The sequence below is a fragment of the Camponotus floridanus genome, unplaced genomic scaffold (assembly GCF_003227725.1).
Source record: "Camponotus floridanus strain SB8 unplaced genomic scaffold, Cflo_v7.5 scaffold32, whole genome shotgun sequence".
NCBI lineage: Eukaryota > Metazoa > Arthropoda > Insecta > Hymenoptera > Formicidae > Camponotus > Camponotus floridanus.
Window position 1 is genome coordinate 1,471,415 of NW_020229459.1, and position 27,800 is coordinate 1,499,214.

The 27,800-nt window shown below is 29.8% G+C and overlaps 1 protein-coding gene and 1 long non-coding RNA gene across 7 annotated transcripts; one reads left to right on the top strand and one right to left on the bottom strand.

Annotated features, from left to right (window-relative positions):
* Positions 1–4,048: 4,048 nt before the first annotated feature.
* Positions 4,049–6,069, bottom strand: LOC112638534. 2 transcript variants are annotated; one of them, XR_003123068.1, is made up of 5 exons: positions 6,055–6,069; positions 5,391–5,737; positions 5,004–5,241; positions 4,744–4,928; positions 4,049–4,063 (listed from the first exon to the last, which is right to left on the bottom strand). It is a non-coding gene; the product is annotated as an uncharacterized LOC112638534 (long non-coding RNA). The 2 variants fall into 2 exon arrangements; XR_003123067.1 differs by lacking the exon at positions 6,055–6,069 and adding an exon at positions 5,830–5,848.
* Positions 6,070–6,546: 477 nt separating this feature from the next.
* Positions 6,547–27,383, top strand: LOC105256998 (serine/threonine-protein phosphatase 1 regulatory subunit 10). 5 transcript variants are annotated; one of them, XM_025410527.1, is made up of 10 exons: positions 6,547–6,692; positions 6,811–7,944; positions 8,032–8,097; positions 9,856–10,040; positions 11,018–12,843; positions 22,120–22,343; positions 22,705–22,846; positions 23,339–23,662; positions 24,161–24,320; positions 25,271–27,383. In XM_025410527.1, exons 3-10 carry the CDS (start codon positions 8,095–8,097, stop codon positions 26,100–26,102), a joined length of 3,696 nt encoding a protein of 1,231 aa, XP_025266312.1. In that variant the 5' UTR covers positions 6,547–6,692; positions 6,811–7,944; positions 8,032–8,094; the 3' UTR covers positions 26,103–27,383. The 5 variants fall into 5 exon arrangements, with proteins under 5 accessions (XP_025266312.1, XP_025266311.1, XP_025266313.1 ...); XM_025410526.1 differs by having other exon boundaries at positions 6,811–7,689; XM_025410528.1 differs by having other exon boundaries at positions 6,811–7,005.
* The last annotated feature ends 417 nt before the right edge of the window (positions 27,384–27,800 follow it).

The following is a 27,800-nucleotide window of genomic DNA, read 5'->3' on the forward strand; positions in this document are numbered from 1 at the left end:
CGGATTAATCTAGGGAAATTTAAAAAGTCTATCGCTGAGGACCACTGCTCAGTCCGATCAAAGATCCGATTAATTATCGTATAAACACCCACAATCATTTAGGGTTTTTCCCTAGATTGAGATTTTACAATGGACCAATCAGAGGATTCTAGTAATTTTTCGGTAAGAAACATACATAAACACGATTGGCTGTCGAATAGAAAAATTTTCAGGAAAGTTCTCCATGTTTGGAGAAATAGGATTGGTTACTGCGTTATTCTTTAGCATTTTATACAAGATCATATCACAAAATATCCTGAAATTCGCGACTAAAAATACTAAAGCGGAAAAATTCTCTAAAAAGTAAAGTAATTATATGCAATTTTTTAAGCAGCAGTTTTTAAAAAAATAATAACAGTTTACAGCTAACTACATGACCACGCCTACGTCAAACTTGACATATGCAGTTTAGTAAGAATTAAAAGAATACTCGATGTTATATTAAAAATAAATGTATATTAAAAATAATAGATCTATATTTAGTAGTTGGAAAGAAAGAGAGAAATGAAAAGTGCATCTAGAGAATTTAAAAGAATAAAAATCTAAAAATAATAATACATAAAAATTAATATTATGTATTTTTTTCATGAGGAATGTGGGGCGCACATTTATGCATTTATTTATTTGGAGATTTACTTTAGAGCACATTCAGTATTCAACTTTAATTTTATTTTCTCTTTCTTATGATATATAAGTATAACATAATTACCTGCAAATGCTATCACTTTGTGTGCTTACAGTGATACAGAAGCAACATTACAAGTACTATATTTACAGATAACATCTGTATAATAAAAAAAGCATCAAAAATCTAATGATGAAAAAAGGATAAATATTGTAGACCAGGATAAGTATCAACCAATTATTCCACCGCTCTGTTTCATTAGAGTTGCAATTTTCTTTTATATCATAAATATTATAAATAAGATAAAGATTTCCGTATGTTTCAAATAAATTTATATATTTTATGTATGTAATACTGCGCACACATATTAAAAGGTGATAATATCGCAGTTATAATAAGATACGATCCTGGCATGTAGTGATTTTTGGATCCTGTTTAAAATAATTTAATTTGATTTATTTTTGAGAAATGCGCACAATACTTGAGAACAAATTATTTTTGTGCCATGTATTACCTGTGTAAAATTCCACACACAGTATCATATTGTCTGCGATATATGAAAAGCTTCATCGATGAAATATGATTGAGATATAAGAAAAGTAATATAGTACTTGTAATGAATAACGTTAATGTGGAATACATAAATATTTTATATTTTAATTTCATATAATCAAGATGAGATAAGACACTCATGATTATTTTAAAAATGTGTTCACAAATATCATGTAACTTCAACAGCTGCACATTCGTCAAATTAATCCTATTACGTTAAATGAATCACAGCAGCTTGTTTTAATTTAATCTAACCTAACCAATTATATTATATGCTTCTCATTAAAATGTGTAAAACTGCAAATTTAATACGATTAATATACTACGTAATAAAATGTAATACACTAATGAAATAATTAAATATTATTTTTGAAAGCATGATAAAATCCAGGCAGCATACGCTTGCGTTTACATTGACATCCAAAGCACTGAGATATTAGGTTAGGTTAGATCGAAAAAATTTATCGTTCAACAGTTGGCAGCCCTACGAGATAGGCTGTGCAGCACCGCGTATATAAAATAAATTTGAAATCGCTTCTAGCCTAACCATCTTCACGCGATCGACTTTATTTGAATTGCACGGCATCGCATCGAATTATGATGCGGCGCCGATTTGTTCGAACGTAATTCGGGACATCGCGATGCTGTATAAGCGTCGAATATGAGCACGAATTGTCACGCAAAATATGATAAATCACATCTACTCACCGTTCATCGGCTGTTCCACAGGCCGCTCCACTCGCTCGCCTCGGGACGTCCCATTCCGATCTTGATGCACACAAACTCACACGAAATCATCAACGCGAACACGCGACACTTTATTCGGCACTCCCGATATTCGCTCGCATCCGATAATCATCATCAAGGGCGCAAATAACGCGACTTCGCTCCATCTTCGCGATCGCACTATCACTGAACTGTGAAAAATAGCTGTCGCGCACTTTCACCGACATATTATGAAAGTCGCGCGATCATCCTTGGACACTTTCGACGCTCTTTCACTCGCGATATTTGTTTAAAAACGGTTAAAAGACGCGAAAAATGCGGACGTACGACGATCCGTGTAACTGCGTATGACTCCGATTCACGTATGACGCGTATGACGTAGCAGTGACGCGTATGACGTAGCAGTCACGCGCCAACATGGCGGCCGAACCAGTATGCAGAAACGAATGCGCGAATAAAGTGTCGCGCGTTCGCGTTGATGATTTCGTGTGAGTTTGTGTGCATCAAGATCGGAATGGGACGTCCCGAGGCGAGCGAGTGGAGCGGCCTGTGGAATAGCCGGTGAACGGTGAGTAGATGTGATTTATCATATTTGCGTGACAATTCGTGCTCATTCGACGCTTATACAGCATCGCGATGTCCCGAATTACGTTCGAACAAATCGGCGCCGCATCATAATTCGATGCGATGCCGTGCAATTCAAATAAAGTCGATCGCGTGAAGATGGTTAGGCTAGAAGCGATTTCAAATTTATTTTGTACGCGCGCGCTGTGCTGCACAGCCTATCTCGTAGGGCTGCCAACTGTTAAACGATAAATTTTTTCGATCTAACCTAACCTAACATCTCAGTGCTTTGGATGTCGAATGTAAACGCAAGCGTATGCTGCCTGGATTTTATCATGCTTTCAAAAATAATATTTAATTATTTCATTAGTGCATTACATTTTATTACGTAGTATATTAATCGTATTAAATGTGCAGTTTTACACATTTTAATGAGAAGCATATAATATAATTAGTTAGGTTAGATTAAATTAAAACAAGCTGCTGTGATTCATTTAACGTAATAGGATTAATTTGACGAATGTGCAGCTGTTGAAGTTACATGATATTTGTGGACACATTTTTAAAGTAATCATGAGTGTCTTATCTCATCTTGATTATATGAAATTAAAATATAAAATATTTATGTATTCCACATTAACGTTATTCATTACAAGTACTATATTACTTTTCTTATATCTCAATCATATTTCATCGATGAAGCTTTTCATATATCACAGACAATATGATACTGTGTGTGGAATTTACACAGGTAATACATGGCACAAAAATAATTTGTTCTCAAGTATTGTGCGCATTTCTCAAAAATAAATCAAATTAAATTATTTTAAGTAGGATCCAAAAATCACTACATGCCAGGATCGTATCTTATTATAACTGCGATATTATCACCTTTTAATATGTGTGCGCAGTATTACATACATAAAATATATAAATTTATTTGAAACATACGGAAATCTTTATCTTATTTATAATATTTATGATATAAAAGAAAATTGCAACTCTAATGAAACAGAGCGGTGGAGTAATTGGTTGATACTTATCCTGGTCTACAATATTTATCCTTTTTTCATCATTAGATTTTTGGTGCTTTTTTTATTATACAGATATTATCTGTAAATATAGTACTTGTAATGTTGCTTCTGTATCACTGTAAGTACACAAAGTGATAGCATTTGCAGGTAATTATGTTATACTTATATATCATAAGAAAGAGAAAATAAAATTAAAGTTGAATACTGAATGTGCTCTAAAGTAAATCTCATCCAAATAAATAAATGCATAAATGTGCGCCCCACATTCCTCATGAAAAAAATACATAATATTAATTTTTATGTATTATTATTTTTAGATTTTTATTCTTTTAAATTCTCTAGATGCACTTTTCATTTCTCCTCTCTTTCTTTCCAACTATTAAATATAGATCTATCATTTTTAATATAGATCTGTCATTTTTAGTGTACATTATTGCAGTAAGTGGAATAAAGAGCAAATCTTTTGGCGCATTTAAAATGTACAGGAAAGTTTTATCTGATGCGTTTTTTTCAATAGAAATATCTGAAAAAAATGCATACGTCTTTTTTAATCTTAGTCTTTCTAAATAAAAATTAGAATAATAAATTTGCAAAATAATTTACTTTAATATATTTTTATTGCAAACATATGAAGCAAAGTGCTCAAGGTGCATCACTATGAAAACATCGATAGAATAAAAAATAGATCGCATACAAAAAAATTAAAATATTTACATTACATATTTGATATTTCTGCAAATATTTCCATTATTTTGAGATTGATTTGTTTCATGATATATTGCAATAATTAAAGTATGATTTCTGATATAATCTGCCATGAGACTGCAGAGAAAGCCAGCTTTAATTCTTTATTTTGTTCAATATTTTTAATAATATAATAATTAAATTAAAGTTCTATGAAAATATGCTTGAAATACTAAATAAAAAAGATTATTTCTTATGTACAACCTTATACCTTATAGTTTAAGTAAACAAAAAATTATTGTTAATAATATACATATATAAATTGATAATTAAATAAAACAATTAATTAATCGACACAATCCACGTTTTTTTTTAGCTTTATGTCTAACATATATATATATATATATATATATATATATATATATATATATATGTATATATATTTTTATAAAAAATGTTTCTTTCTAATATAAATTAAATAAAAAGTATAATATGCCTTTAAATACTTTATATACATACCTGTTGCAATGAACCAATAAAGAATGCTTTTACATTCCTCCTTGTACTTTGGCATACATATCCTTTATGCCAATTATCTCGCAACACGCTTTTATCGCATGATGACAAACAAGCCCATTATCCTTCATGAATTTTCTTTACAAATATTTTTATATTCTCAAACTGTGTAAAGAAATCATGTAACACTGAAAAATACAAAGTGATATTAAAAGAGAAGAAATAAATTTTATATTATATAGTATTGACAATTATTTTCTTACCAGTGTATTCCTTATATGTAGGAATATACATTAGTCTTTGACCAGCCCTATTTTTAACCGTCTTTAGGGAAGCTTTAGCTTTTGATCACGCAAATCCAGCTAATCCATTTCTATTTCCAGTTACTATAAATGAACTGATTCTAGTCTTACGTGCTAAATTACCGGTCATACAAGTTATCATTTTGTTTTCCAAAATCCAGGTTTCAAAACTTTCTGTGTGTGTATCTGCAGAATGTATCTACAGAAAACAAAGATATTAATTATATAAGATTCTAATATTTAGAACTGAAACATAAAAAAAAATTGAAAATAGACATCGTATCACATGATTTTTGTATATGTGTAATTTATTAACCATTATAATCCAATAATAGCATAAATATTAACCTTTTCCAATAAGATCTGATTCAATGCTTCTGCCATCCATTGTAACACTCGTCCAACCACATTCCAATGGCGATAATTTTATTTGCATTGGTCTGGTCTGACTTTGTGGTAATTCCATAAGTTTTTGCTTTCTTTCAAGATTTACAAGCAGTTTTTGCTGTTGAATTAATTCTTTTCCTCTAAACACAGGAGTGTTTAGACCAGGAAATTGTATCAGAATTTTTCCCATGCCAATAATTTGCTCCTTATTTAGGAGCTTTCTCTTTTCACTACTCTTCTTGCTCTATCTCTGTGTCTTCCTACATTACTGATACTTGTCACACCCTTTCATAATTCATCTTCAGATCCTATAGAATAAAAGCACAATGAAATACAAATTATTTTCTACTGTAAATATAAACTATTATCAAAATGCTATATCCATAAAAGTTCTACTTACTATTCGCAAAAAATATAGAGTTTCTCACATTATTTAATAAAGTGATTATTTTTAATAAATGTGAATGACTGACAAGCAATAAATTAAACAATATTAAACAATAATATACTTGAAAAAAATTTCATAATTTTATTGGAGTTAAATTGATAAATTAATTTTAAATACACATTATATGTTAATTACATATAATGATTTAGAGACAATGATATATTTCATTTGCGTTACCATTGTTTATAGATTGAACATTTTTTATCAAATTATTTACAACTCTAAATATGTAACATACGACAAGCCATTTTTAAAATCTATAAAACAAACAACAAAGTTGTTCATAGTTTTCACTCTTTTTTGTCATAGTCTGCTTTTAGGAGATCTTAAAGTCACTAGATTAACAAAGTATCCGGCTTTAGGTTATCCCTGAAAGAACGATGTGTCCTCTATAAACATAAAAATATGAAATTGCACCTTTACGCCTTAAAATCTCATTGTAAACGACGCTTTACACACAAATATACACTTCACAAATAGCCAAATCTAAATATATCCTTGGATCGTGAATTTTGGGACACCCTGTATATGCAACCAAAAGTAAATCAATAGAGGATTTAAATAGGACATCGTGCATTTATATGATATCGTGTCTTATAACAAGCACAATTTATCTTAAAATTGAACATTATTTGTCGAGTAAAATTATATATTTCATGGAGAAGTAGATATTAACGTATAATAAGTATATATAACGTCACTTGAAAATTTAATACGAGTTTAGTGTCGCCCTTGACTCGCGTAGTAGGGCCAGGATGTCGCTGTACAGCAAATACTTCCGGCTTGTTCGAGAGAAGTAGATTTTACGCAGTCAGGTGAGGATCGTTTTGTACAAGTTGATAGGAGTACTTATACAAGCCGAAGACGCGAAATATTGGACGAGAACGGATCGAATGGTAAAGGCAATAGATTCTAAATGATATCTGATTGCAGATGGCAAATAGACGGCGAAATATATACGGATTGCGGTTGGGAATCTCGTAGCGTTTCTCGATGTACATGAAGAATTCACGAACGAGCGAGCGATTCATACGTTCTCATTTTCATAGGAAATGTTCCATTTCTTATGCACCACATACAACGTGTGAACATTTATTTACCATAAAACGGATTTAATTTTTAACGAATGTGAGTGTGGCTTTCCTATTTTCCAACAAAAAAAAAAAGATTAAAAAAAAAAGGCAAAATGTACGAAAAAGAAAGAAAACGACGGAGGATATCGGAATAGTAATAATTTCCATCGAAAAGTCCCGAGGGAATATTAAAGGGGCCGTGTAATTGATCGTCATTAAATGATAAGTCCGATTTGCGAGGTGAATAACGTCGAGACTAGTGACGTAATCGTATATATGTATAAATCTCGATCTCTCTATACAAGGCTCGAAAAAGACAGCGCGTATACAAAGTGCCGATCGAATCTCAAGAAAGGAAAGATTAAATCGGAGAGAGAGTTGATTAAAAAAAAAGTGCTAAAAAAGGGGGAAAAAGTGTCAGTAATTTCGTAGACACCCGGGAGGGCACGGTTTCTCGTGTTACGTAAATAGAACGAGCTGCGTTGTCGCGAGGGGCGCGGGGCGAGACGGGCGAGCCGTTATTGGTCGCGCGGTGGACGCGGCGCTCCGATTGGCCGGTCGCGCGGGCGGGGCGGGACGCGTGCGCGGTGACGGCTGCGCGGCGGCTATTCGGGTTTCGCTAGTCCGCCGAGTGAGAGGAACCGTTCGTTTTCAAGGAAGGAGCCGCATTTTAACGGGCGACCGTCCCGATTTCCGCCTCGCGCGTCAGCCTTCCTGACGGGCGAGCCCGATTACCACTGTAATTACGTAATCGTCGTCCTACGTAGGGCGCAGCCCAGGGGATTCTCGCTCGATCCGCGTCATACGTCACGTTTCACACGCCTCGATGAGGATCGCGATAGTACCATATGTCACGAGCGAGGGACCGAGGGATTTGTAAAAAAAAAGGCGAATCGCACGCAATTAAATCGAGATTCCCTTCCAAAATATAGGCCAAAAGGCCGAGTTTCGTTTCGAGCTGTCCGTCCCTCGGTTAGATTCGTGCGAGTCCTCTGTGAGAATTTCGACAATATGGCGTGGAAAGTGCGTCGGTTGTACCCTAATTGCGCATAGTCGTCAAGTATCTTTTATCTCGTTGCAGATAAGCGCGATGAACGTACGCCTGGTCCCGAAGATGCTCTGAAATATCTCAAATCTCAGCAAAATGGTGAGTCGCATATTTCTAAATTTTTTTTTTTTTTTTCCTCCAATAAATTGCAGGCCTTTTTTCTGCGAATATATCGCGAGCGATGGCGCCATCTGGCGGATCTGACGGTTGCGAGGGATCAATAACCTTTGCTCCCGTGCGCGCGTGACCTCGTATTCTATTTCTCATTGTTACGTATAATTACGTGCAACCTACGAGATTATTCAGCTAGCCCCGTCTTTATACGTCTTTATCGTCTATATACAAGGTGTCTCAAAACTCGTAACGAATCTTTCAAAGACAGATTCCTGGGATCATTTGGAGACGATTTTTCCTCAGCGAAAATGTCGATGAAGGCCATCATTTTTTGCACGTTTCCGATTTTTGTCATATATATATATATCTTTGCAATTAAGCCTTAAATTAAAACTCGACTAAAGTAAGCTCTATTTAAAATTAATCAAGAATGTCGTTTTGTTAATATTTTATTTCTACAAAGCTTAGTTTACGAAAAACCCCTTATTTCCAATCACTTGTAATTCGAAAATTATTAGTGCCTCGACATTTTCGTTGAGGAAAAATCGTCTTCGGATGATCCCAATCTGTCTCCGAAAGATTCATCATGAGTTTTGAGACACCTTGTATAACATTTTTTGAATTTTCCTTGTTGAATATTGATACGATTGATAAATATGATAATTACAAGTGGAAATATCTGGCGAGAGAAAAATTGTGAATTTTATGCATGAGTAGCTTGTGTAAAATTATTTCATAGTAAATACATATGGAAGAGAGAGAAATAATGATTTTAAAAGAAAATATGAAAATTTAATTTTATCAGTGTCTCAGCTGTGCATAATTTCTGTATCTAATAGTTGGATATCTTAATCTCGTTCAGATAGTTAGTTGGATATCTTAATCTCGTTCAGATAGTTTATATATTATTCATCGTTCAGATATTATTAGTCATGGCTATAAGTCAAGAATGTATCCAATTACTCGGATAATATTTCAAATGTCTTGATTTTGATAGCATTTTTTATTTATTAATTTTTTCTTTTTTTCTTATTTTATTTTCTGATATATTTAATTTAATGTAATTATTAATATTAATAATTTGAATATATAGTGATTAATAATATATTTTTTATAGAATATTTTTTTATTTCTCTTTATAAATTAAATTATTTTTGTTGAAATTATTTTTTTTTTCTTTTTTTTTTCTTTTGAGAATTTTATTCAGCAAGAAAATAATTGAGAGATGAAAGTTGAATTTTATATTGAAAATACATTCTTAATATATATATATTTTATATCCAATTTCTTGATAAAATATTTAAATGTGCCATACAATTTCTATTTTATCATTTTTCTTGAGAATAAGAGAAAAAATTTATATTATTAAAAGTATTTATTTTCTATTTCCCTTCATTTAAAAAAATTTTCTTTTATAATTTTATGAGCGTAAACTATTAATTTACAATAAATTAAATTTACAATATCAAAAAATTTAATTGATTTATTAAATTTTCAATAATAATTCATTAAACTGTCAGAAATTAAAATTTAAAAAAATTTTACTTATAGAAATATTCTAATTTTAATGAAAAATCTGAAAATTCACAAAAATCTTTTTCAAAAGTTCAAATGAATATGTATATATTCTTGTAATTCATTTAATATTTTCTCATTATTAAATTTTTTATTTTGTAAGCATAATTTACATTTTGATATGATGATTGCATTAATAATACTTTTCTTCTTAAATTGTATTTGCAGCCACGTATAGATCCCCTATCCTTACTTAAATGCCTTAGCGTTTTATTGGGTCCAACAGGAGGCATTAAGAGTAAAGAGGAAGTTCATCGCTTAGCTAATTTAATGACAAAGTTTTCTAAGAAACTCGTCTCGAAATGCATTTATATACAGATATTGAAAACTACTAATACGGATTTGCTTAGTCAGTAAGTACTTAAAAATCTATGCAAATAATATTAAAATGGTTATTTAACTCTCTTTACAAACATTCTATTCTATCGTTCCTTGTGATATTAATTCAGCAATTGTCAAAGAAACTTAGCATGTTGAGACATACAAGTATATATAATTCTTCGTGTATTTGTGTGTAAAGAAAATATAAAACATGCAAGAGTAAATATAAAAGGTTCAGAACCATTAGATGGTGCTTAGTAATGTGCCATTTTTACTGATACGAGCCTTACATTTTAATTTTTTTCAACAATTTAAACTGGTACAAGTGTAAAATTAATTATATATACTGTAAGTGCTGCGCTTTGTACAGTAGAAAGCAAAGCAATAAGCGGAAGAGATAGAGGAGACTAGTGGACAAAATAAAACAGACATGAATAATTAAATAATTCAGGATATATTTTTAATCATGTAAAACATTATAGTTCTAAAGACAATCAAGAGTTGTAAAATTTGATTTCTTAAATCTATATTGATTGTTGAATCTTTTTAATAGATCAATGATTCTATATTAAAAATAAATATATAAATTATATAATTAATTAATCATAATAAATAAATAAATAAATATATATGAAACTAAATATTTCATTATTATTCAATTATTTTCTTATTACAATATTCAGTATTAGTCTACGTGTATTCATAAGAATAGTTGTAAGGCTTGATTATTATAGATTATCTTCTTTAGAACACGTACACATTATTTTTATAATTTTTAACATTTTATGATAGAAATTAGAATTAAAAAGGAGGAAAATCGAATAAGAAAAAGAAATAATTATTTCATCTCATTCATAATAATATAATTATATTATCTTATTTTTTTATATTATAATTTCTTATAATATTTTAAATTTATTATATTATTTTAATAAATTAAATTTAATAATTATTATAATATTTTAAATTTAATATAATACTTTAAACTTGATAATTTCTATTTTTACAGATTTATGAGTGCTGGAGGATGGAATCTTATTCACACGTGGCTCACTGATGGCATTCTTGCTAAGAATTGGGCCCTTATTCAAGAACTTCTGGAACTTTTGTTACTTTGCCCAGTAGACATTGAGCGATTGAAGAGTAACAATTGTCCAAAGCTGATTAAAGGCCTGTCAAAAGAGGGCAGCCATCAAGGTGTACGAACGTTGGCCACTCGACTCGTGGAACAGTGGCTGAAAATTGTGAAAGGAGAAGCGGCGCCGAATTCGGTGCCAGCTCAAATCATGACGGTTTCAGTGCAATCGAACGCTATTACGGGACAAATTGCTGTTGTTCCTTCGTCGCAGCAGCAACATTACTTGTTAAATTCTCAACAAACTCTCGACATTGTGGAAAATGCAACTGTTCACGTTCAAGACTTCAAGCTTGCGCAATCATCCACCGCGAATACTCCAGCCAATCAAGTCCAGCAAGATCAAGAGAAGCAACAACAGGAGAGGTTGCAATCGCAAGCGGTGCAAGTTGTTGGCAAGGGTCAGCAAGCGACCCAGCAACAAAGTAAAAAGCAATCATTTGTTGTTGTAACAACGTCTTCACAATCATCAGCTCCCGTTTACAAGATTACCATTCGTGATGGTAATCAGGTCCTCGCGAAAGTGGAGACAGACGTTACAAATATAAATAGTGTTTTAAGCAAATCTGGTACAAATACAGAAGTAGTTATAAATACTGTGGACGCTACGCTTCCTGCTTTACAGGAAGCGAAGCAGGAAACGGACGAGGTAGAGGAGACTGGACAAAGTGGCAGTGCGACGAGTGGTCAAGATGAAACGGTAGACGTTGAACAATCAGACAATTTGGGACATGTTTCTGGTGATGTGAAACAGACCGTAGGCAGTTCTAAGGACAATCAGGATATCGAAGGTGCTAAAAGTAAAGATAATAAAGACGCTATTATTGTTAATAGTGATAGCAGTAAGTCTAGTGACAAGGAAAATAGGGACTCTCATAAGAAGGATGATAAAAAATCCAGTTCCGATAAGAAGAGCAGCACTCATCACAGTTCGTCTTCGTCATCCAAGAGTTCTTCTAAGCACAGCGCGAGTTCCAGTACCCATCGCAGCAGCTCGACGTCCCACAGATCAAGTCATCGCTCCAGTAGCAATAGTTCCAAAGCCTCCAACTCCAACAAAGACAAGTCTTCCAAGGACAAGCATCACTCTGGCTCGTCCAGCAAGCATAGTTCGAGCAATAAAAGTAAATCCGAGCGTGACAAGGAACGGGAGAAGGAGAGGCAGAAGAAGGATCAGGCGGAAAAGGATAAGGCGACTTTGGAGAAAGTCCAAGGCCAAGCATTGAGCTCCAAGCTGGGCAAAATACCGAAGAAACGAATGGAGGACGACGCGAACGGGAGAAAGTCCTCGACCGAGTCGCGAGATGGTACGAAGGAAAATAAAGAGAAAATAGATAGTAAAAAAGATACTGTTACAAAGCTCACTACTGAGAAGAAGAATATATCCATCTCCATTGAAAATAGGAAAAACAGCCAGGACTCTGGAACACGGCCGAAAACGGTGAAGACGTTTAATTCCAAGTTTAGATCCACGGGGCTGGAAGAAGAGGTAAAACCACCGCCGCCGAGATCGAAGAAGCCAAATCCTGCGGTCGACAAGAAGGTTTTGCCCCCGAAATTTCCGCTCAAGAGGCCATCGCCTTTAAGAGAAACCATTCCACTGGTGGAAAAACGGGTGAAGCTATCCCTGGACTCGCCAACAACGCCACCAGGCGACGAGAAGAAGGGAGGCATTAAACTGATCCCACCAAAACCCAAACGTAAGTATACTGGTACTTTATCTACTACGTACAAAGTTTCCTTATTAATATGGGATTTTTATTATTATATTTATTTTTACCTTTAATATAGATGTAAATATTACGCTAATGTCCTCGGATGAAGCAGTCGGTAGTTAGAAATTATTGCTACTTGTGTAAACATTGAATTTTGTCAAATTTTAAAATAAAATTTGGATAAAATTTGGAATAATGAAAAGGATCCAAATCTTCGAGACGTCTTTGTACTAAATGCAATTTTCAAAGAAATATCAAATACATACAGACATGTGTTTACAAAAAGAGAATACAAATATTCTACAACAAAAACAAAAATATTTATTGCGTATAATAATTTTATAAATTTCGAAATTTCGAATATTAATATACATTCCTTTTTCTAAACATATTTATGTATGCTTTTAAATTATTAGAATAGATAAACTTAAATATATATATAATGATTTTTATTTTTATTAAAATATAATTCTCACTTAAATTTAATTGATATTTTAATAAAACGTTAAGTATTTATTTTATAGAACTTATATTTTTTCAGAAAAATATTATTTTATTATATTATTTTATTATCATCATCATCATTATCATCATCATCATCCATCATCATTATTATTATTATTATCACTATTATTATTATTATCACTTATTATTATTATTGTTATTATCACTATTATTATTATTATTATTATTATTATTATTATTATTATTATTATTATTATTATTATTATTATTATTATTATTAATATTATTATTATTATAACTATTATATTATTATTATATTTTTATAATGATAATAATTATTATATATTATGCATATATATAGTTTTTCTATTCTATAACATTATAATATTATAGTTTAATATAATTTTTCAAATTTTGATACACAAGATCTGGTCTTATTTCTCGATAAAATAATGACTAAACAAACGACTGCTTTAAGCTTTGTACATTGGCACATGCTGCATTATATATGACTAACTCTATAATATTGAGTTTGCAGATGGATGTTACCTGAAGATGTACAAGCAGCACCGATATTTGACGCGATATCTTTATGTATCGCGAATATTATCAATGGTCTCAATGACTCTTTGGTATTTGTCACATCAGACATTTCTTTTTACCTGTATGTATTTTAAACTTATCGTTTCTTCCAGGCAATGTCCCCGTAGTGTTAATACCTCTTAATAGCAGATCCTCTCTATTTCCCCCGAAAAAATTATTATTAGCGCCTTGTAGAAGATATAATAAGCCATGTAATTTATCCATCGTGCTGCATGGTGAACTAGCAGCTCCTCGTACGGATCATCCGTCTACGAAAATTAACGTCTCTCGTTAGAAGAACGAAGCCATTAGGATCTCAGCACTCGACTACGAACTTTTTCGTATATTAAGCATCTTCGATAGCAGGTAATCCTCGATAAAGTACTCATTACCACGCGATTCTCCAATCGATACTCGACCAAGGAATTTATATATGATGATGGATTGTTTCGAATTAAAAAAAAAAAGAAAAAAAACCGTATAATTTCTCTTGAACAAAGATAGTCGAGAACGTGTCGAAAAGTGTTTTTATCGGTACTCACGTGTTCTTAATCTCCGATATTAGTGACCCAACGATTACCAGAAGCCATCCAATGCAGGAAATAGTTCTAACTAGGTAAGGCAACAAAGTCTTGTCTATACTTTTTCCCTTGTACATGTATATATCCTATTTAAACATTTTCAATAAATTTATCAGAAATCTGGAATATTTAACTCTTGGGTTTCTGCTACACTACATATCTTGCTCGCTGTTAAATGCTTTCAAGACGAAATAATATCGTATATATATATATATATATATATACCGTGAGCCCATCCAGATTTCCATCCTCTCGGTGATTTTTAATGTTGAAACATAACGCGTGTTGTAAATTAATTTTGAAATTCGCATCGCTCTTCAGGATCTAAATTTAAACGAGGATAGAAAATCTGACTTTTTTTTTATCTGCATCTGAACTCGTAAATTTGTTACCAACAGTGTTTGCTGTAGATAATTTCAAAATTATCTAGATAAAGATAAAAATTGTAAATTTATCTCAGATGAGATAAAGTTGATTTTGCTTTTACTTAATCTAGATGAAAGATGAGATAATTATTGCGATAATCTAGATAATTATCTAGATATTTTTGTTTATTTTAGAAGCCTATAAATATTTGTAAAAAATATGACGCAGATTATAAATAGGATATTAAAATCATAAACACATTCTTTCTCTTTTCTTAAAGAATATTTAATATTATAAAGAAATAAAGAATATAATAATATTATTAATTAATTAATTTTTCTAATATTATTTCTAATATTTAATTAATTTTTATTTTTATTTTATAATTTTTATTTTATAATTAAATGAAATATAATATATTTTATAATTAAATATAATATAATTTATTTTTATTTTATAATTTTTATGTTATAATTAAATATAATATATTTTATAATTAAATATAATTTATTTTTATTTTATAATTTTTATTTTATAATTAATTAATTTTTCTAATATTATTAATTATAAGAATATAAAGAATATTTAATATTATAAAGAAATAATAGCAAAAAGGTATATAAATGATATGATAAATATTTATTTAGTAATTTATAATATATTAATAATAATATAAAAAATATATTTTGGATATTTTAGATAGATTTTTAAAAGCTTGACTGGAAAACTTTTTTGCATAATGAAAACGTCATCTTAGGCAATTTTTAGATAAGATGGCACATTTTTCATCTAAGATAAAGATAAAGATACTTTGTATTTCTTCATCTAGTTATAGATAAAGATGATCCATTTCTTTATCTAGATGATTATCTAGATAATTTTATCTAAATACCAGCAAACACCGGTTGCCAATGTACGAATGCATATTTAAGGCCTCTGGATAAAGTGGAATTTTTAATACATGATTTTTCGTGTACGTACATGACCAATGAAATGTTTAAACATTTATCAGAGAGAGAATTGAAATTTGTGTGGGGCAAATAATTCCAACACCTTTAATAGAGAAAAAGAGAGAGAAAGGGAGAGCGAACGAGAGAGAGAGAGAGAGAGAGAGGGTGAAAGGAATAGTTAAAGAAGGAAGAAAAGATCTGGGATGAATTAGAGAAAAATATCGTGAGAATAATATGTTTTCACACTGAACCGATGCGTGGAGACCCCATGGATTGAAAGTAGCACTGAAAGTGCACGAATTCTGAAGCTGCATATCCGACGTCTTCGAGCAAGAAGGCCTTTAGGACCAGCAGAGACCCCCTTTACAACGACTGATTCGTCGGGCTTGGCGAAGAGATCCTTCTTCCTTGCCAATAATTATGTTAGACGACTGAATTGAAAGACGGAAAAAGAAAAAAAAACCTAGGTACTGGAAAACTGCCGCTAGCTTAGGGTAGAAAAGAATAGAAGGGGAAAGGGTCGAAACTAGTTGGGCCAAACTTTGGAGCTTGAGCACAAACTTTTTTTTTTTTTTTCGAAACATGTAATTCTACAAAATTATCAGAAAGAGAGAGAGAGAGTGCTGTTTATTGTAAGATTATCTCGATGTCGCATCAATAATGGCATTTTTTGATAAGAAAAAATTATGTAGATGTACAGTGCTGGCCAAAAATATTTCACCTTTATGTTTTTTTTTTTAACTTAAAAAAAAATATATTTAAAGTGTATATATTTCTCTCTAGTCACATGTTTTAATAGTAGGTATTTAGATTACTTAACAATAGACTTTCCATTGAATAATGAACACTGCAACTTCAGAAAAATTAATTAAATATATACACTTTGAATTAATTTTTCTTCAAGAAAAGGTATATGTTTTTGACCGGTACTGTATACAGAGTGTCTCAAAACTCATAATGAATCTTTCAAAGACAGATTCCTAGGATCATTTGGAGACGATTTTTCCTAAGCGAAAATGTCGATGAAGACCATCATTTTTGCACGTTCCCAATTTTTGTTATCTTATCTTTGCAATTAAGCCTTAAATTAAAACTAAAGTAAACTCTAAAATTAATCGAAGAATGTGGTTTTGTTAATATTTTATCTCTACAAAGCTTAGTTTACGAAAATCCCCTTATTTCCAATCACTTGTAATTCGAAAATTACTAGTCCCTCGACATTTTCGTTGAGGAAAAATCGTCTTCGGATGATCCCAGGAATCCGTCTTTGAAAGATTCATCATGAGTTTTGAGACACCCTGTATATTTATTTTTTAAAAATATATATTTATATACAAAAATGATATTCATTATATCATTTGAGTTCGCTTTGAATGGACTGTCACAATTGTAAGTTCCGTGCTCTTGCTGGGAATTTTGGTGCAACAATCGCATACGAATGATCTCGTGAATTTAAAGAAATAAGATTTTGGAGATTACATAAGATTCCGCAATAAAAAAAAAATAAATGGGAACAGACGTAATCTTGTAAACCGGGTGTCGTTCTTGACACGTGCGGATCCGAGAGTTCCGAAGTCGTGCGACGCATGCACGAGCCGATGTTTTTGCGACTGTCTTACGTCGACGCACGTGTCGCGCTTCTACTGGCATTTATTAACCGTTCGACGCACATTGACCCGCGACACGACTCACACACACTCGGTGTCTCTTTGCGCGGCGTCTACGTCGCGAAACTTATATATCCCGATATATCTACGAGAATGAAAAATATTCTATCTGAACGCATGCAAATATATACGCGTGACGATTCATTCATTCTTTGTTTCACGGTTATTACGTTTTTCTACGATGCCAAGCCTTGCAAAAGAATTTTAGCTTAAAATACATATATGCATTAAGAAGATATTTTCAGTTTTTTTTTTTTTCGGTTTTACGGCAACATGTAATTTTATAAAATTGTCACAGAGAAAGAGAAAGCGGATACTATTTATTAGAAAATTTTAAATCGCAAACAAAATTATTGATTAATGTTGCAATAATAATGCCATTTTTTTGAAAAAGAAAAAACGATAAAAAAGTATATAATTTATTTATAAATATATTATTTGTACAAAAATAATGATATAATTAATTGAACTTATATAATACGAAATACGTAGGAAATTACAGAACATTTATTTTATTTGATTATTGATTATTGATCTCTTCTTTTCTATACATATTTGAAAGCTTAGAATGTATAAATGATACATAAATAAATGTTGTTTTTTCAAGTAATTTCAAGAAAATATTTCAAATTAAATAATACAGGAATTAGAATGTTGAATGTTGTTAAATTTAAAATTATAAATACAAAAATAATTTTACTTGATAAAATTTATTCACATATTTAGAATAATAAAATTATTATTTTTAACACAAAATATAACATTTTTTTTTCGAAATTCATGCTTAAAATTGATTAAATATATATTTATTTTTCCAATTATATATCCTAACGAATTAAAAATTAATTCATTTAAATAACTCTAAAACGCAAAATATTTGTATACAATCAGGTGGAATATTTTTATTCTCTTATATTGGATACATCTCATATTGTGAATTATACTGTGATTTAGATTAATAAATATACAATAACGCATGAATAATAAATCATCTAATGGTAAATATATCTGAAAATTGCTGCCTCATTTAACATACAACATAGTTGGCAATATATTCTCAATTGTAGAACGTAAAGTCTAACGTTGTTCTTCGGAACGTACGTTTAAATTTATTTCTCGAATATGAAAAAAGTCTCTACCAAACAGAAAATTTGTTGTGACAAAACATTTTTATATTATTTGCGCTGGTTATTTAATAAAAGTGTGTTAATTGTTATTCCCGTGTAAACGTACAGACGATATACTATTTCGAGTATACTTTCGAATTTATTTCTAAAATAAATGCCAAGCTCTCATTGCGCATGCGATTACAATCTGTAAACAGATCGTCTCTATAATATATCAATCGAAATTTATTCAAGTAAATTTATTTCGTTCTGTCTACCTGTACATTTATGAGAGTTATAATTTATACGATGATAAAGATTGAACGGAGATAAAAGAGATATGATATATAGATAAGTGTTTGTATTTTATTATTAATTTTATGAGAGATATATACATATATATACAAACGAGAAAAAAGTTTATTTTTATTATAATTTTTATAATTTTTATAAAGTTTAAAAATTTATTTTTAATTATTAATACGTATGTGAAAATTTCGTCAGTTTCTTTTTTGGGGAAAATTGGAAATAGTTTACGCTCGTTATATGTTGTATCATATACATGTATACGTTTCATACAAAGTCAATAACATTTAATAATATTAATATAAATATGTCTGAAAAATTTTATTAATAATTTTTAATTTTATTAAAAATTTTATTAATAATTTTTAATTTAATATACGTTTTATATACGTTCGTTATTAATGAGAGACGGCATCTGAATTTATACTTGCTAAATTCAAATTCTTACGAGATCTGGCCTCAATGTCGTATTGTCAAATAATTTTTGATAAGTACAACGCAAATATATATTAAAGACTGAGAGTCAAGAATACGTTAAAACTCTTGATGCGCTTTATTAGCAAAAGTTTACACGAATTATCTGTTCAGAAAATAGATAAATGTAGATCATGTTTTTTTTTCTTTCCACAGATTATTTCTCTGTAGAAATAAAAAAAATGAACTGTATAATGCAACCTGTACACACTCTTCCTTAATTTTTTTTTTAAATTTATTTCTATCGAGTTTATATTATATCAGTGTTGTCAAAATATGGCTTAAATAGTTTTTAATATTAGTATATATATATCTATCTGTTATATTCGGATTTATGGATATAAGAGTTGAGTATTTAGATGGTATCCAAATATTGACAATACTATTTTTTATAAATATCCTTCAAATTTAAAGAAACTTGAAAAAAATAGCTATTTTTGATATGAATTATATTTTGTTTGTAGTTTGTCATGAATTAAATTCATTTTCATATTATTTGTAGGATGGAACTGTAATTTTGCATAAGGAGAGCATTTATGCACGATGGACGATGATGAGTTATTATTTTGCACTTGATTACTAAATAGATTTTTAAATTGTTATTTTTAAAATAATTTTTTTTTAAATTTTTTTAAATCAATTTTTTAAGAAGTTACTAATATATTTTTTTTTAATTTAAATAATATTCTGTGTCTGTTTTCTCCAGTTGCATCCTCATAACATAAAAATCTCTTACACATCAAATCATCAGCAAAATTTCATTTATACAATAATTCTATCATCAAAGTTTCATTCAGCATTAAAATAATTTGGGTTTATTTTTTTATTTGCTTAACGAATAAATGTGTCATTTATAATATATTTCTAATTATAAATTATTTATATTTTTTTTGCTTGTAATTTTTTCTGATAATTCTTTTTTTGTTTTTTATAGTTATTTCATTTCAGAAATATATAACTGCAATTATTTTCTGTTTTATATAATTTTTACATAGTAATGTGAATTAGAAAGTGTGTAAAAATTATACACGAACACAGTTTTTTCATAAAAGAATATAATCATTTGAAACAATATCTGTGATATTTATCTTATATATTTCGATATTATAATAATAATAGTGATTTGAAGTAATATATTTTTATGTAAAAACAATACAGTCTTAATTTTTTAATTTTCTCATATTTATATCGTAATAAGTTAAATTAGTTTATTTAGGAAATTTATTTTAAGTATATATATTTACAGTATTTTAGAATATAGCTAATTTGTTTGAAATATTGAAAACTTGATTTAATATAATTAATACGATTCGCTTCTTATTTATTTTCTGTCATTTTATTATTTTATATAACATAAAAGTAATTTTAAATATATTATTCGAAATATAATAAAATTAAAATTGAATGAACAGAGAAACATTCGTTTTCTTTCAATAAATATTAAACGTTAAAACATTACAAAGAAAATAATTTTTTAATCAATAATTGCTTCTAAAGATATAAGTTTAATGATGCATAATTGTATAATTTTATAATTTATATTTTTAAACTGTTATACATTTATAATTTATATTTATACCTAGCTACTAGTTATATCTACATATATCTTACTGACATTCTATGTATCACTAAAACATTTAAATAACATTGCCATTCTTATTAACAAATAATTTTTAATTCTTATTTCAATATATATATTCTTTATCTTATATTTATATACTTATCTATTTCCTTAATTATAATATTTTTAAATCGTTACATGTTATGATTTATGTAGGACGATGCAGTAACTATAAAATGTACCAGCTTAAATTGGATTTTTTAAATTACAGGATATATTGGAGGCAAAATAAAATTTACTGAAATTATTCTAGCAAAGAAGTTATGGAGAATATCTTTCCTGAAAGACAAGAAGCTTATTTGCAGCTACTGAAAAATGCGAGAAATTTTTTATCTTTCAGATACATAGTGACTATCAATAAAATAATCAACGAATTATCTCACAATATTCCCAATATTAATAATCTTTATGTGACAGTATCTATTCAAGTCATGTTTATTTGCAGAACGGATCGAGGGTGTGAAACGAGACTATTTAGAAATATAACAAAATTAATTATGTGAATGTTTTCTAATTTCTGAGCATAAATTTTAAAAGTAAATTCAGCGCGCAAATAAACAGTTTTTATATGAATATGTTTTTATATGAATATGTTAAAAAATAATATTGTTAAAAATCATCAAAAATACAAGAATTATTTAATGTTAAGAACAGTTACAATTAGATATAAAAAGTCAAATGAAATATACATCAATTTCTACTATCATCTTCGCGCGCTGAATTCATTTACAAAATTATGCCAAGTTGAGAGAAATATTTTATTTATGAATATCTAGAACGTAATATGAAATGCATTGTTGTTTTCCAGAATCATCATTTACTACGGAATTATTTTTAAGACATTTTCCGAATTTTATTATTATATATATTTTGCAGTCTCTTCCTAATAAATTTATCGATTTTAATAATATTAATATAAATATGTTGAAAAATTTTATTAATAATTTTTAATTTAAATTAATTTAAAAAAAAAAATATATATATATATATATATATATTTTTTTTTATAATATATAATGTGTCTATATAATGCAGCATATTTTGAAATATTATTTGTACAAGTTATTTTAATTTATTTTTAAGTCGATTTGCTATTGCGAATTATTCGCGAATAATTAATAATAAAATAATTTTTATTTCCAGCGATGATGCTACAGGAGAGCGATATGTTCATGGATGCTCTCACCGCGTCTACCAAGAGCAAAGAACCGAGGAAACGCAAGCGTAGGACTTCTATCACGAAGGACGGGTCGTCGGAAGCTAAGAAGCAAGAGACCGCTAACGCTGATAATCGCGAGAGCACACCACCTTCCTCGCCCACGAATGTCGAAGAGAAATCGCCAATTGCCCTCAAACCTAATTTCAAGGTAATTATACCGGATACAAGTCGCTGTGAAAAAAATAATATATTAATTGGACTTATTTTTAATTAAGATTCACTTGTCCTCGCGCATTTTCTAAAGCACAATGTGCTTCAATCGCATTAAATTTTGATAAGTGATTAGAGATAGAATTTTATTTTATTTTATTTTTAAAAAATTTTTTTTTACTTTGAACTCGAAGCTAAAGTGTACTAAAGCAGAGAATCGATTTTATTTTATTTTATCTAGAAATATATTTTTTATATCTGAAATATATATAGAATTAATAATAAATTAATAATTAAAATAATAAATTAATAATTAAAATAATAAATTAATAATTAATTATGAAACTTATTTTTTATAGTTCTATCAAGATACATTGGAAATAGAAGAAGACAAAGATCAAAGAGAGAGAGAAAACAGCGAAGAAGACTCGAAGAAAGATAAAGATCAAGCGCTTGAGGACGAGAAGGATAGCAGGGACGAAGATGATATCAGAAGTAATAGTAAGTATCTTAACTTGTCAAGTAAGCAAGAAAGAGGAAAACTAATTTGCTTTCTCATTTATTAAAAAATATATAGAACATATAAATAATTATAAATTCATAAACGTGTTTATTTTATTTATAGATATGCTTTATATTAATATATTCTTATCGTACTAATATATTATTATTAATGCAATTTTACATTATAAACTTTCATATGCATACTCTTGTATTGAAATAAAATTAATTTTCTCTACATAGTATATTTAATAATAAATTTAAATATTTAATAATTTATTTATAATAATATATTTAATATAATATAATATATTTATAATATAATATATATAATATATATAATATATATAATATAATATATTTAATATATTTAATAATTTATTTATAATAATAATATATTTAATATTATTTAATATTTATAATAATATATTTATAATAATTATTATAATAATATATTTAAACAACATATTTATTTATTTATTTTTTCCATAGCACCAACACCCGAAGAAGATGTGGAAGATACAAAAGATTCGGAATCGCCAGAAGATACGTCTTCCATAATTTCGAACTCGTTGAAGAAGGACGATACTAGTCCTTATCCCGAAATACGATATGTAGATGGACTTAAAAGTGTTTTGCTGCTTCAAAAACGTAAAGGACCGAAGAAAGTTTTGAAGTGGAAGACAGAGATAGAATCCATACGTTACTTTGAATTGGACGAAACGGAAAGAGTTAATGTAACAAAAACATTTACCGATATGAAACAAATGGAAAAACAAAATGAAAGAGAGGCATTCCAAATGGCCAGAAAATTAAGTACGTTAAGTTACATATATGTAATTATATAATTGTAATTTTTTTATTTACAACTATTATAAAATATCTGTATCAATTACACTTATATAGTTGCAAATATACTGCAGTTGTGTTTCTTTCAATTATATACAGATTTTCTAAGAAGCTATCTTGAGAAGATGCATTAATATATATGTTTTTATTATTAATTAGATATATAAATTATATAAATTAATTTATATAATTATATAAATTATATATTTATAATTATATATTTACATAAATTATATAAATTAATTTAAATTTCATCAAATAATTTTATTATATAAAGTATAAAAGTATCCCTAATACGATGAAATTTATAAGAATAAATTTAAATCCTTAATAGTTTCTTGGAAAATGGCTATGGATAGAAAATGCTTATGGACATAAATTTTATTTTAAATTTTATGGGACAAAATTTGTATATATTAATAAAATATATATACACATATATATATAGAATATTTTTTTTATTAGATAACGAGGATTTAATGGAGGAGAGAACAAGGTGGAAGCCTCTAATTCCTATTGATCAACCGCCTCCATTAGTAGAGCCTGGCAAGGATAGTAAAGAGAAGGATATTCAATATGCGCGCGAGAAGGGTATTCTTCAAGCGCTTTACTTTAATCGAAGCATGTAAGTATACGTTTGCAATTATTGTTGTAATATACCGAGTTATCAATTTTATTTCGATAAGTGTTTTCGTCATACATTATTCATATTCCGCGAGCAAAATGGAATATTTTTATTTTTATGTTTTATATTTTTATTTTTTATTTATTTATTTTTTTTTTTTTAATTTTTTTTTTATTATATTAAAAATATGCCCCTTTTAGGGGCACATTTTTTGTGTGAGCTCAACAATAAAGATCATGATGGTTTTATAGGTTTTTGGGGTCACTGATTACAAATCTGGCATCATAATTTCAAAATTCAAGATGGCGGATTATATCTTAGAAATATTGACAATTCATGGATTTTTTTCTCAAAAACTACACATCTAATCGAAAAAACATTAAGAATACTTTCTTCTTCAAATTATATGCAAAATATGATAAGATTTTTTAAAATTGAAAATTATCAGATTTTAGATATGTCATCCGCCATTTTGGATTTCTAAAATCTGAGGCCATCATTGTGATCAGAGACCCCGAAAACCTATATATGTGCAATTTGGGGTTGATTCAACAAGACCTGTATTCAAAACTGATTTTTTTCCGAAAAAATAGTGCTTTTTTCATATTGATTATTTATTAATTAATTATTGTCAACCCCCAGTGAAAAGTGATGGAAGATTACAATATGTAGATAATCAGAAGTCTAAGGATCTTAATTGCATGCATATAACTGTCGTAATACATTCATAATGAGAAAAATAAATAGGTGTATCATATATGATACACCGCCCCTCAAAGGGTTAAACATATGATTATCATATAAAATGTATATTTATTTGACATGTTAGAAATATTAGAGAGATAAAGCAAAATGATGTCCACTCATATTATGGTCCAGAATACATAATTGTGCTAAAATTTTTAATCAATCGATAATTTCTAATTACAATTTTTTTTTTTTAATCGTAGGATCCCAGACTCCGCGGCTGAACCCGATGAAGAACGGCATCATGTGATGACCGATCCTAAAATAATACCGTTGGACGATCTCACGGGCAATAAGGAAAGCGAAAAGGACTTTACATCGGTGCCATGGCCGGAACCCAAGCCACAACTGGCACCGCAACCGCCGACCGTGACAACGTTCCATTATCCCACGACGTTCTCGCACAATCAGCAAACCATGATGACGCCTATGGGACCTCAATCGACGATGGGTCAGATGCCACAGATGCCTCAGCAGATGATGCCCCCATCGCACATAGCTCCAATGGCTCAGGAGCTTCCGGGACCAACGATACCGGGCGGCGGCGGTGGTGGTTGGAGAACGGGCGATGGCAAGGTTCTCGTGCCAGACGTTGGGATGAACCCGATGGGGAACATACCGGGTAGTTTCAATCAGGGAATGGAGGGCGGCCCGATGGTCCCACCGGGAATGATGGGACCACCGCCAATGTACAATCAACAGCAGGAGGGCTACGGTATGATGTGTCCGGAAGATATGGGATTCAGCAACATGAATCCCAATTTCCAAGGGCCACCTGGACCGATGTATGGTCCAGGACCTAATCCCTTCCCAGGTCCAAGAGGAGCCCCCATGCACAACAGAGGTAGAGGAGGCCCCGGTTGGGGATATCGTGGAGCTGGACCCCCGAGAGGCGGTTGGCGTGGCGGTGGTGGTGGCTGGCGAGGAAACGGTAAGCAGCCACCGGTGTGTAGGCAGTTTTCGAAAAACGGTTATTGTCGAATCGGTGACAAGTGTCAGTATCTTCATCCTGGCGTGAACTGTCCGCCCTTTTAAAAGTGATTGAGAACGATATTTATTAAGTAATTGAATCCATCATTGGTACGCAATTAGAAAAGTGTCTTCGATTAGGATAGGTGTGTCCGCAAGGGAGGAAAAAATTAGAAGAAACGAATGGGATCGACGTCAGGGTTGCAATGATAAACTGTTATTATTCTAACGATCTTCCCATTCGATGACGATTCGCTTGGAAAGCAGATGCAACAAGGAATGCGCCGACCTGTAAAAAAAAAAGTATCTAAATGTGCAATTTTTATTTTCTACTTTTTTTTTGTAAGAGCCAATTGCATGAATATATTAATTAATAAGAGAATTTCTCTATTTAATAATACTCGATGCGCTTGAAGATGGTTTTGTAAATATAATGGCATTTCTCCCCTCAGCATAAGTATTTTACACAGACTCTCGCAGCATTCGAGTACTGTCAATATCCATAATATTTCAGGTATTATCCAAATATCTATTTCAAATAATATTACATAATTTTATTTTGTTATCTGAAAATAAGTAGAGCGAAAAGCACAGATATTTTCCAATTAGACAGGCAGAATTTTTAATGTGTAAATACGCATATTAATATTACATTTTAAATAGACTAGTATTCACAATTTGGAAAAAATGGATGAAGAGCCAGTATGGTTTATATTGACAGTACTATGCGATATCATCACTTATAAATGCATTGTAATATGAAATATGACCATGCTAGGTTCGGCTGCTGGACAGCGGAACATTTCTAGCTAACATCTCGAAAATATAGAGATATCTTTCTACTATAATTTAATTTTTGATTTTCAATTTAGTTACAATGACCTCCACACTTGTAATGCATACAAGATTTTCTTTTTGTTTGTATTTTCCACATTTACATGGCCACTGCCGAAATTATGGTTCTATATATTTTTCTTAGGAGTCCTGTGACTGGAAGAGAAATCACAGAAAGATGAAACTATGTGATTGCGCTAAGCATCACACATATCCTTGGAACTGCATTGTCTAGTATCGCTATTACTTTGCGTTTCGAACAATAAAATTCTGAAATGTAGAGAGATATTCATGATAATATTCGATATAACGCAGCATAATGAAACACCAAAAAAAGGTTTCAATAGGATAATCTCATACTTTTCATAATTATAATTTCTGTGTGTGAATTATACTTGTAAATATGTTTGCATAATATGTAAAAAACAATAATTCTAATAACGACAGACTGTTAGGCTTAGTCGATACGCAATGCTAGAGATGAGGACGATAGTATTTAATAGAAATCATATATGTCCTTAAAAAATAGAAAAAATTATATATATATTTATTATATATAATTATATATAAATTATATATATATATATATATATATATATATATAAATATATATAGTCGATCTGATCTTATTCGAACCACAATTTTTCAAGATATGTATAGAATCAATAATACTTCTTTAATAATTCAACCCGTCATTGTAATATTATATTGCAAGTTTTTTACTATGTAAGATAATATTGATTATATCTTTTTGTATATGATTAATCGTTATGTTTGTATATAACGTGTTGTATAAAAGCGTCGCTTAATGAAAATATACCCATCACAATTATTTTTTCAAATGGCCCAATAATTTCGTGAACGCAAAATATCCTCAATCGTAATTAATTCTTAAATATTATATACCAAGCTCTTTGAAGAGGGATTGCA